Below are 12,908 nucleotides of genomic sequence, written 5' to 3'. Positions count from 1 at the left end.
CCTACTACGCCCGTGAGTCCCCAAGTCCGCTCTGTGACCAACAGGCTCCCCGGATAAACACATATACACTCTGTGATGTTCTATGTTACAGTAATAGTCTGTGCCATTTTCATGTCAGTAAATTTCCAGTAACACTTTACAATAAGGGTCACTAAGTTAAGGGTTAGTTAATGCTTAATCAGCGTTAACTAACCCTTAATTAACAGTTAACTAATGTGTCTGGTAATCATTTACTGACGGTGTTTATGTTAACTAAGGTATTAATTTATACATTATTTAATAGTCATCTTTATAAACTATTAAATAATGTATAAATTAATACCTTAGTTAACATGAACACATTAGTAAATTACACATTAGTTAACTATTAATTAAGGGTTAGTTAGTGCTTAATGTACCCTTTTTGTAAAGTGTTACCAAATTTCCTAACCAAATAATGATTTAACCAGTGGTGTAGTGGTGGGTGGGGAGGTGAGGTCACAAACACACACACACACACACGCACACACACACGCACACACACACACACACACACACACACACACACACACACACACACCACTCCCATGTATAAAAAGGATCATAAACTAAGTTGAGTTTAAGTTTCAGACCAACTGATATCGATATGAAACGGAACATTAAAAATGGCCGTTACTGATGCCGCTGACGGTTTCCTCTCCACTTGACAGATAATGTGCTTTGATGTGTTTTCCGCTTCATGACTGATGAGATAAACTCAACAACCAGCAACAGACCGGCTGCTAGCGTTACAGGAGAAAGTTGAGAATGCTCGTGATTGGACAAATGTGGTTCCAACACTCAGCGCCCACCTAACACACAATTAACATGATTTTAACATGATTTTAACATGATTTTATTGGCTGCTGTCTGACTGATAGACACCGAGATATATCACCAGTGTTGGGGAAAGTTACTTTTGAAACTAACTACCATATTTCCTCTAATAGTGGCCGGTGATCAATTAAAAGCTGGGTTGACACAAACAAATACAGGCCGGGGACCAATATTAGAGGAAATACGGTAGTTACTTTCCTTCGTTACTTGTCCTAAACAAGTTATGTTACTAAGTTAAGTCTTTACGTTACCCACTTAAAATCATGCCTTTAAAGAACGTCTGCTGCTGATGTCATCACTATTATTGTACAGAAATCATCACTAAGTAACAAGCTACTGTTGTCTAAAGAAAACATCAAGGGAGCTTTCATTTACCTGGTTCCACAGTAAAGATCACAGAGGAGGCGTTAACTGATCCGGTCTGGGCTCAAAATAAACGGCAGACAGCACTCACAAGTTACTTAGGTGTATTTTTAGGTGAGTATACAGTAAATCTGTGTACACCTCTGGATTTAACCCATTGCCCCCCCCCCCCCCTCAGGGAGGTTGTGGATGGCCCCTGAGCTGCTCAGACTGGACTCTCCTCCTCCTCGCGGCAGCCAGAAGGGAGACGTCTACAGCTTCGGCATCGTCCTGCAGGAGGTGGCACTGCGCAGAGGAGCGTTCTACCTGGAGGACGACCCGCTCAGCCCCAAGGGTACACACACACACACACACACACACACACACACACACTAAATGACTTTTGAAAGAGATGAGGTTTGTTCCATCAGACGACTGAATTTAAATTCTGTTTTCTGAATTTGTATGGAATGATTGAATTTATTGAAGTTGAAACTGATTCTAGAAATCAAACTCATGATTCTCTTACCAAGTTTTTATCCTATTAAAACCATATTGCATTGAAAATTCAAATTCAAATTACTTTATTTTTCCCATGAGGGAACTTCATTTGTGGTCAGGCAAGGTCATATATCATACATTCAGCAATAAATAGTCAGCAATAAATACATAAAAACAATAAATGCTTAAAAGCCACGTGGGTAGGGGTAGATGGGTAGGTGGGTGGGTAGGGAGAACATAGTGTTAGTGGGGGGAAAGGCGAATAGGCGGAAGCCTAGAGGGTGGGGGCCTTAGTGTCCGTTCAACAGTCAACAAGTTATACTGGTTGTTGAGGTTGTGAGTGGGGTCGGATGCTATGAGTCTGCTTTTCCTGATGGCTTGTTTTTCAAATATGGCTGAGAGGGTGGTCTGGGATTCTCCAATGATCTTCCCGCTCATTTTGATGGTCCTGTTGAGGAGGCGTTGGTTCACCCCACTCAGGGAGCCAAACCATGCCAGGATGCTGAAGGTGAGGGTGGATTGGATGAAGCAGTTGTAAAATGATTGGAGAATTGACTTGTTAACTTGCAGCCGTCGTAGCATCCTAGATATTTAGTTTTCTTTAAGATATTAAATTGACACTGGACTCTTGATTTGTTCTGACTTGAGTTGCTGTTCTACATTTAGACTTGAGACTTGACATTAATGACATGGACTTGACTTGGTAATCTACATTTAGACTTGGGACTTGACTTGACTCTTGTGCCTCAAGACTTGAGACTGACTTGGGACTCGAGCAAAGTTGACTTGGTAGACTAACCTACCCGTCTGACTGAGCCGGTTCCTGGTTCCTGGTTCATTGCTGAGGCTGGAGGATCTTTCTGCCTGTTAGGAGTTTAATCTGCTTGAAATTGTTTTTTTTTTTTAAAGAAAATAAGCAGGACTTTTCAAAACAGCCAGGCACAGAGAAGACTGAGTCATCGGTCTGACAACACATTCGTACCGCTCCAGTGGAAAAGTACACATTTTGCCCCACTGAAACTTCTTCTCCGTGAATGAATGTCAGATTGTGAAAAATTAGATTAAAATTGCTCCAAGGTTTTGTTGGGTTTTGACTCACTGGCCAAGCCACAAAGTCACAAATCATGTCATGTTGGACAGTCGAGGTTCCCAATTCTTCTTCTCTGTTTTTCTCTTTAAGGTTAGCTTTAGGAAGTTTTTTGGGGGAAAATTCTCTCAAGTTTGGTCTGAAGTTGGCTTGTAACCAAGAGTGGAAGTAACTTATTAAAATTACTTCTGTTACTGTAACTGAGTCACTTTTTTGAGTATTTAGTAGTCAGTAATTTTACTTTTACTTAAGTCCATCTCTCCTGCAGTTTTGTCCTTCAGTCCATTTTAAATCCGTCCATCACAGAACAGATTGTGTGTCTCTCCATCAGCAACAGAAACTGGATCAACTGTAAACTGACAAACTGTGGATCCATTCACAGTGAGAAGAGGAATCTGACTTTACTTTGTTTCAGCACTTTATTTTCTCATTTCTAATGTTTCCAGTGAAAAGAATCCAGTCTGAACTCTGTCCTCTCTCCTGTTAGAATCACATGGAAAAGATCACAGCTGACAACGTTCTCTGTTCTAAAGAGGAACTCAGGACCTTTTACTCTGAGGACATTTGAAATCACACACTTTGTACTTTTACTGCACTAGATTTTCACACCAGAACTTCTACTTCTACTTAAGTAAAATATCAGCAAAGTAACAGTACTTCTACTGGAGTAGGACATCTTTCCACTGCTGCTTGTAACTACCAACACACTCTCAACTGTCTGAGCGATTGGAAAAGTCAAATTTTAGCTTTGTCTCAGTTTGACTAAATCAGTTCATGCAGCGAGCTTCATACATATTTTCCTCAGTGGTGGAGGAAGTACTCAGATCTTTTACTTAAGTAAAAGTAGCAATACCACAGTGTAAAAATACTCTGTTACAAGTAAAAGTCCTGCTTACTTAAGTAAAAGTATAAAAGTATTAGCATCAAAATATTCTCAAATTACCAAAAGTAAAAGTGCAGAATGGCTCATTTCAGAATAATATACATTACTGGATTATAATTATTGATGCATTAATGTGTTCATCTTTAATGTTGCAGCTGGTAATGATGGGGATCATTTTAATTTCTGTATATACTGTTGGGTATCTTAATCTATAATAATACATCATAAATTACTAGTTGATATTTATTTTATATTAATAATGTGAATCTGCAAACTAACTAGTAACTTAAGTTATCAAATACATGTAGTGGAGTAAAAAGTACAATATTTGCCTCAAATGTAGTGGAGTGGAAGTATAAAGTAGCAGAAATTGGAAATACTCAAGTAAAGTACAAGTACCTTAAAATAGTATTTAAGTACAGTACTTGAGTAAATGTACTTAGTTACATCCCAACACTGATTTTAGTACATTGATAAGTCATATATTGGCATCCTTCTCCTGGATGTATCGACTGAATGACAAACCTGCTGCCTGCTGTGTTGAGCTGCTGACTGGAGGAGGAGGAGGAAGCGGCAGAAACAGTGAGAGAAACAGTGGAGGTCGACGGATGGAGGGATTTAGAGAGATTTAGTCTGAATCGTGACAAAGACTGAATGAGGGAATTACAGACGGAGCGTGACGAGACTGAGTCTGAAACCAGCAATTACACACCAACAGAGAGGAAGAGAGGGAAATGAAGAGAAAGAGAGAGACAATATAGAGTGAAAGAGAGGGAGTGACTCTGAGCGAGAGACATTTAAGGACATTTAATGTGGGTGTTTTTTTTTGTCTGCTACCTGTTGCCAGCGGGGATGATCAGCCAACTGGCTTGAATCAGTGAGCAGATCGGTACATTTAGCAACACGCTCTCTTTCTCTCCAGTTGTCTTTCCACAAGTGGCAGGACTCCAGAAACCAAAACTCTGTCCAGAACCACAACGTGTTTAGAAGCTGAAACACAGTCAGGCCTCATTTATAAGAAGCGGCTCTTGATCAAATTTGTAGTGCACGTGTGTCGAAATCACAGCAGTTGCTTAGAAACCTTAAACTTGACGTGGAAAGGTTCCTGTTGCTAAACCACACAGAGGGGATGGAAAAAAGTTTGGATTTTTGAAAATTGCGTTGCATTTGGAAATAAGTCTTGGAAAGGTTCAGCATGTAATATCTCTCTAAAATACAGAGGATTCGATCAGTAAAAGCAGTATTCTTTTAACTTGTGTATCATCTTACCAGAGAGTTGGACATGGCTTGTTGCTTCATCACCACACCAGTTGACCTGCAGTGGTGGAAAAAGTACTCAAATCTTTACTTAAGCAAAAGTAGCAATACCATAATGGAAAAATACTCCTTGAATACTCCTTTGAAGTCCTGCATTCATACGTTTACTTCAGTAAAAGTATAGTATTAGCAGTAAAATGTACTGAAGTATCAAAAGTAAAAGTACGCATTCTTTGTTGTGTGTGTTAAATTATTGAAGCGTCAACCTGTCAGAAGTATTTTAAGACTAATTTAGTCTAACTGCTCCATATACTGTTGGGAGTTTAAACTCTAACAGTGCAACATATTTTATGAGCTTATCGTATGTTTTGCGTGTAAAACCTTATTCTGCAAAGTAACTAGTGACTCCAGCCGGCAGATAAATGTAGTGGAGGAAAAAAAAAAAAAGATTTCCCTCTGAGATGTAGTGGAGGAAAAGTAGAAAGTCTCACAGAATGGAAAAACTCAAGTAAAGCAGCAGTACCTCAAAATTGGACTGAAGTACAGTACTTGAGTAAATGTACTTAGTTACTTTCCACTAGGGCTTGGATGATATGGTTGAAATCAATATCACAATAATTATAAGGATTTTTTTCGATATCGATATATATGACGATATGGCTCACATAAGCGAAATCACGTTAAATAATCAAATTGATGTTTATCATATTGAATCGAATGGTAATGTTTGGTGTGATGTCAAACTAAACAGAAAATTTCACATAATATTCCTACCATACTTCATTTTGTCTGAGTTTCTAAATAAAATCAGCTTGTTCTCATCAGTTCAGACAGAAGAATTGTGCGTCTCGATATCCCAAAATCACCATTTCATCACACTATAATCCCACTGAAAGACGATAAACGATAATATTGAATTATCGTCCAGCCCTACTTTCCACCTCCACTGACCTGACCTGCCCCCCCCCCCCCTCAGAGATCGTGGACCGGGTGGTGCTGGGGGAGTGGCCCTGCCTGCGGCCCTCTGTGGACCCCCAGAGCCACAGCCCCGAGCTGGGCCAGCTGATGCAGCGCTGCTGGGCCGAGGAGCCGACCGAGAGACCCGAGTTCAACCACATCAAGCTGCTGCTGCGCAAACAGAACAGGTCTGTACTGATGATGACGATGATGATGATGATGATGATGATGATGATGATGATGATGATTATTATTATTATTTCTGATCGGTTTGGTGCTGCCCTGGTGGATTGGGGTATCTCCATTTTATTGCTTTCTTGTGTTTTGGCACACACTTTTATTTAAAGTTCCATCTGTTTTTAATTGTATCTCTGTTTGTTTGTTTGTTTGTTTGTTTGTTTGTTTTAGTTGTACCTGTTTATCTCTTGTATTACCTTTTATTCCTATTTTTTATAATGTTTTTTCGTCACACTTTTATGTAAAGTTCGATCTGTTTTTAATTGTATCTCCGTTTGTTTGTGTGTTTTTAGTTGTACCTGTTTACCTCATATATTACCTTTTATTCCTGTTTTCTATTATATATATTTTCTTAATTTATTTTTATTTTTCTATCATTCATTGTGGTAGTTTCACATCACTGCTTTTGGGTTTTATTGTATGTAAAGCACTTTGTAAACATTGTTTTTAGAAAAGTGCTATACAAATATAGTTATTATTATTATTATTATGATGATGACGATGATGATGATGATGATGAGGGGGACGCACCGGAGGATTACCGGGCGATCCTGGTTCCAGGCTCCTGAGTCTCGTCCCTCCACTCTTCAGATTTTGTGGAGCGATTCAGAGAGTCTGTGTTTTTTCTCTTGTCAGTGGCTTGTTTTCTCTTGGAGAAACAATCGAGCCAATCAGAGCCTTTGTGGGCGGGACTAAAGTTTGAAAGGCGTTTCATTGACGTTTCGGCAGAATAGATTTGTTGAAATCGCCCCTTAACCAACATATTATCTTTGCAAAGACGAATGAGACTTGAGGGTTCCAGATGGGGGTTTACAGATCAGGACCAGGTTCAGTAAAAGTCTGAGCAGGGAAGAGCGAGCTGTTGCACCAAAATCACCGAATCAGAAAGCCACACTGTTCTCTAACTGTGCAGTGAGTGGAAAATAAATCCTCTTTGTGCCTGTCATGGTCCTGCATATGTTATGTAATTAAGCAATTATGTAAATGTCATTATTTTGCCCACATAATATTTATTTGAGGCCATAAAATCCCAAAGTGTCTCCAGAACAGCAGTGAGTCAGCGCTCCGTCCAGAGAAAGATGGACTCACCAACCATGGCTGAACCTCTTCACACACACACACACCTCCCTCCCACACACACACACACACACACACACACACACAAAGAACACATTTATGTCCAAGGAGTGCTCCATTTACTGACGTTATATTACATGATTTCCCGGTATTGAAGTCTCACAAACAGGAAAAAATGCTGGGAAAATGTACAATGTTAAAAATGATGGATTGCATTCATCAGTGCAGCAGTTTGTCTCTTCACTGTTTTCAGTTGATATACAGTCAACAGTCTGGACCCACCTGACTGAATGTTCTGTTTCTCATTCTCTTAAAGCCATTTTGATCTAAAGGCTTCTGCTTAAATGCTTGAAATGAGTTTCTTAGACCAGTGATTCTCAACCTTTTTCATGTCAAGGACCCCTAATTTAGTCCACATCAGAGCCACGGACCCCCATTTGATGAGATTTTGTCTCTCGGACCCAAATCTGAGAATATTTTTTTATTGTTAGATATGATTTTGTCCAGAATCCCATGACTATCTGTATTGTAGGCAGAGAGATAACAGAGAAACTATGATCAAAACAGTCATTCTTCTACATTCTCTAATTGTGTTAACTTCTTGTAAATGAAATAATGCTGAAGTTTAACAATTCATCAATTTGCTGGGGACACCCTGGAACCTCCTCAAGGACCCCTGGTGGTCCCTGGACCCCACATTGAGAACCACTGTCTTAGACAAATATAGGTATATAATATAAGTTGATCCTATGTATGAATTTCTTCTGACTGTGGAAACACAGCGCTGGGTTTAGACTCTTCATGGGCAAAAGTGGAGATAAAACTAGAACTAAAATGACGCTGGTGTTATCCTTTAATAGTGAGAGTTGTCTGTATTCTACTACTAAATTTACCCTGTGTGTGTGGTGTGTGTGTGTGTGTGTGTGTGTGTGTGTGTGTGTGTGTACAGGGAGTCCAGGACCAACATCCTGGACAACCTGCTGTCCCGTATGGAGCAGTACGCCAACAACCTGGAGGAGCTGGTGGAGGAGCGGACTCAGGCTTACCATGAGGAGAAACGCAAGGCAGAGGCCCTGCTGTACCAAATACTGCCTCAGTGAGTATTACTACACCAGATACTGCCTCAGTGAGTATTACTACACCAGATACCGCCTCAGTGAGTATTACTACACCAGATACCGCCTCAGTGAGTATTAACACACCAGATACCGCCTCAGTGAGTATTACTACACCAGATACCGCCTCAGTGAGTGTTACTACAGATACCGCCTCAGTGAGTATTATGACACCAGATACCGCCTCAGTGAGTACTACTACACCAGATACCGCCTCAGTGAGTATTACTACTCCAGATACTGCCTCAGTGAGTATTACTACTCCAGATACCGCCTCAGTGAGTATTACTACTCCAGATACCGCCTCAGTGAGTATTACTACTCCAGATACTGCCTCAGTGAGTATTAACACACCAGATACTGCCTCCCTATTGTTACTACAATTTGGTTTGCATACCAGTTGGCTACAACCATTTGGTCCAGTGTATAAATGATTTCCCAGTTCCATTGTTCTGGGTGTATCTTACTCTCTCAGACCCACACTGTGTCTGTAAACTAACTGTATGCCAGTATACTAATAAACACTCCACTCCAGGGAACTCCTAAAACGCTTTTCAGTGATTTCCTCAACACATGCACATTAGTATTCCATTTAAAATCGGAATATTCAAGTATCCTGAAGTTAAGTTGGTCCATGTGAACATCTTATTTGTTTTCAAAAACCTGGATAAGCTCATATCAGGATAAAGTGCCTGGATTATTCCAGGAGAAGCTGGAACACTGACACAATGTGGAATATTAATGAGCATGCAAACGCAGTCTATTTTTAACTGCATACCTCGCTATCAGGTATACAGTTAGCTGAGGTGAATAAACAGTGTGTGTGTGTGTGTGTGAACATGTTTGTATACTGTCTACTGACACACACACACACACACACACACACAAACACAAACACAAAGCACAAACTTACAGTAAAGACTTTGTGACTTTAGGTGTGATCGTTATAATTGGGTTCAGGTGAGAATGACATCTGGTGTGGATGTAGATACTATGTGCTAACTCTCTCTCTCTCTCTCTCTCTCTCTCTCTCGCTTGCCCTCTCTCACTCTCTCTGTCTCTCTCTGTCTCTGTCTCTCTCTCTCTCTCTCTCCCTCCCTCTCTCCCTCCCTCTCTCTCTCTCTCTCTGTCTCTGTCTCTCTCTCTCTCTCTCTCCCTCCCTCTCTCTCTGTCTGTCTCTCTCTTTCTGTCTCTCTCTCTCTGTCTCTCTCTCTCTCTCTGTCTCTCCTCTCTCTCCTCTCTCTCTCTCTCTCTCTCTCTCTCTCTCTCTCTCTCTCTCTCTCTCTCTCTCTCTCCTCCAGCTCGGTAGCGGAGCAGCTGAAGAGAGGAGAGACGGTTCAGGCCGAAGCCTTCGACTCTGTCACCATCTACTTCAGCGACATCGTGGGCTTCACCTCCATATCTGCTGAGAGCACGCCCATGGAGGTCAGTGAGCCACGGTGCCGAGGAAAAAAGTTACAATTAAAGAATGATGAGATGCTGATGATTTATTTGCTACCGAAACATAACAGTAAATTGAGATTTGCAAGTAGACGGTAGAGCCTCATATATTTATGCTCTTTTTTCTCACTAACTGATGTCTGTGGTGTGGACCTGCAGGTGGTGACGCTGCTGAACGACCTGTACACCTGCTTTGATGCCATCATCGACAACTTTGACGTTTACAAGGTGAAGGCAGAGACACAAACTGTTTTAACGTTAAGATCAGATGAAACTTTATTGATCCTCATGGGGAATCTGGGTCCGGATATCAATACCAAACAAGCCAGGCTGAATTACAGGGAAACGTGTTTAAAATGAAGCACAAGACATCTAGATTTTCTTCATTTGATGTAATGTTGCAACAACTTGGGTTTGAATATTGGGTAACACTTTACAATAAGGGTACATTAATTAAGGGTTAGTTAATGCTTAATAAGCTTTAACTAACTTATTAGCTTAATTAACAGTTAACTAATGTGTCTGGTAATCATTTACTAATGGTGTTCATGTTAACTAAGGTATTAATTTATTATTATTATTTAATAGTCATCTTTATAAACTAGTAAATAATGTATAAATTAATACCTTAGTTAACATGAACACCATCAGTAAATTACATATTAGTTAACTGTTAATTAAGGGTTAGTTAATGCTTATTAAGCATTAACTAACCCTTAACTTAGTGACCCTTATTGTAAAGTGTTACTGAATATTGCGCTCAGTCTCAGCAGCTGGAGCTTCAGTGAAGCGCTGGAACAGCAGATACACAATATGGACGAGATGTTGTTGTACAGTATGCAAAAAAAAATATTGTTCTAACTTTAAAGCTAATTAAAGAGTAACTGGACCCCAAACCCAACACTGTAGTGAAGCCGGACACCTAATGGTGAAAAGTAGGGTACCAAGGTTAATATAGTTTTGCATTTTTCATTAGTTTTATTTTTATTTCGTTTGGACTTTTTGTTTTTCAAGTTCAGTTTAGTTTTAAGTAGTTTCTAAAGCGAGTTTGCTAGTTTAGTTTTTATTTTTGAAAATGCTTCGTTTTAGTTTAGTTTTTATTAGTTTCAGTGTTAGTTTTAGTCTTTTTTTGTAATATGGGGTATTTGTCAGGGGCAAGATTCAAAAATTCAAAATACTAGGCTTATGTATGAAACAAATTGACAAAGACGAAAACTAAAGACATTTTCTCTATAATTTTAGTTTATTTTAGTTAGTTTTGTAAACACACAATACAGTTTCAGTTAGTTATCATTTTTTTGTAAAGCCTTGTTTTTATTTTTATTTCAGTTAACGAAAATGTTTTTTCACACCTAGTTTTCGTTATTTAGTTAGTTTTCGTTAACGATAATAACCTTGTAGGGTACTGAACTGGCCTTCTGCTATTGGCTTGTACCAGGTGATGTCACCACCTGTTGTACTCTATGGAAGGTGACATCACCTGGCACCAAAGATCAGCCAATAGCAGATGGGCAGATTTGGGTTTGGGGTTTAGGTTATTCTTTATGGTGAAATCAGGGTGTGAGGGGTTAAGATAATCAGATAAAGGCAATTTCAACAGTCATGTAACAGCCTGAATTGGGATCAAATGGACTTATTAATGCACCGTATATGTAAACGTACTCCAGCTGTAGTGTTCTGGGTCGGGGTCTGGTCAGTCACCGTGTCCCTGACCTGTCGTCCCCCAGGTGGAGACGATCGGCGACGCCTACATGGTGGTGTCGGGGCTGCCGGTGAGGAACGGGAAGCTGCACGGCGGGGAGATCGCCCGCATGGCGCTCGCCCTGCTGGACGCCGTCAAGACCTTCAAGATGAGACACAGACCAGACCAGCAGCTCAAACTACGCATCGGGATACACAGTGGTGAGAGAGAGGGGGGGAGAAAGAGAGAGAGGGAGGGAGAGAGAGAGAGAGAGAGAGGGAGAGGGAGTGAGAGAGAGGGAGGGAGAGAGAGAGAGAGAGGGAGAGAGAGAGAGGAGGGAGAGGGAGAGAGAGAGAGAGAGGGAGGGAGGGAGAGAGAGAGAGACAGAGAGAGAGTGAGAGAGAGAGAGAGAGAGAGAGAGAGAGGGAGGGAGAGAGAGAGGGAGAGAGACAGAGAGAGAGGGAGACAGAGAGGGAGAGAGAGGGAGAGGGAGGGAGAGAGAAAGGGAGAGAGAGAGAGACAGAGAGAGAGAGAGAGAGAGAGGGAGGGAGAGAGAGAGAGGGAGGAGAGAGAGAGAGGGAGAGAGACAGAGAGGGAGAGAGAGGGAGAGGGAGGGAGAGAGAAAGGGAGAGAGAGGAGAGAGAGAGAGAGAGACCGAGAGAGATAGACAGAGAGACAGACAGCATTTTAACTTCCATAACAATGTTTCTACCAGGGCCGTCAGGTCCAGGGATGCAATAAAGGCTTTTTCATTTTTTCAACTGAATAAGAGTTTTCTTGGTTCTATCATGAATGAATGAGTTATTATATTATTCTAATATGGTGGATTATTAGTTATATGTCACTCAGAGGGAAGTGCTGAATCCTCCTGATGTGAATGTTTTTACAGGCTGCGTTCACACTGTCACAACTCTGATGTTTTCCCCTCCATGTGACTCAGATCTGATGTTTCTCATCAGTATGAACAGTAAAAAGCTGCAGCGAGTCGCATTTTCTCAATTTCCACCTGGACCACATGGATATGTGACAAAATCTGATCCTGAGAGATGTGACCTACATGTGCTGTAGTCATGTGAAAACCTTGTAACTCCAGTCTTGGTGATTTTCGCAGGCCCGGTGTGTGCAGGTGTGGTCGGTCTGAAGATGCCGCGCTACTGTCTGTTTGGAGACACGGTGAACACTTCGTCACGCATGGAGTCCAGCGGAGAGGGTCAGTGCAGCTGCAGCTCAGTCTGTCCACAACTCACAACTCTGAGCAACTCTGAGCAACTCTGAGCAACTCTGAGCAACTCTGAGCAACTCTGAGCGCTTGTTTGGAATCTGAGGAGCCAAACCGGACGAAAGCTGAGTGAAAATTGCGAGAGGAAATGGTGATACATGCGCGAGAGAGACCGAGTTACTGTGAGAGAGAGACCGAGTTATACTGCGCGAGAAAGCATGAGTTACTATTACTAGTTACTAGTAGCCTACCATTAC

General features: G+C 41.1%; 1 protein-coding gene across 1 annotated transcript; it reads left to right on the top strand.

Moving 5' to 3' along the window:
- Positions 1-1,396: 1,396 nt before the first annotated feature.
- Positions 1,397-12,662, top strand: LOC139640192 (atrial natriuretic peptide receptor 1-like; the record flags this gene model as incomplete). The annotated part of the gene is made up of 7 exons (XM_071514366.1): positions 1,397-1,552; positions 5,902-6,070; positions 8,146-8,292; positions 9,613-9,736; positions 9,911-9,979; positions 11,479-11,653; positions 12,544-12,662. Coding segments are annotated over 7 exons (959 nt in total), but the record flags the coding sequence as incomplete, so codon positions are not given.
- Between the last annotated feature and the right edge of the window lie 246 nt (positions 12,663-12,908).

Source organism: Centroberyx affinis, unplaced genomic scaffold, assembly GCF_046629955.1.
Source record: "Centroberyx affinis isolate AG114_WGS23_722 - 3 ecotype Tasmania unplaced genomic scaffold, CSIRO-AGI_Caff_v1 ptg008572l_1, whole genome shotgun sequence".
Lineage (NCBI taxonomy): Eukaryota > Metazoa > Chordata > Actinopteri > Beryciformes > Berycidae > Centroberyx > Centroberyx affinis.
This window is presented reverse-complemented; position numbering and strand designations above follow the sequence as displayed.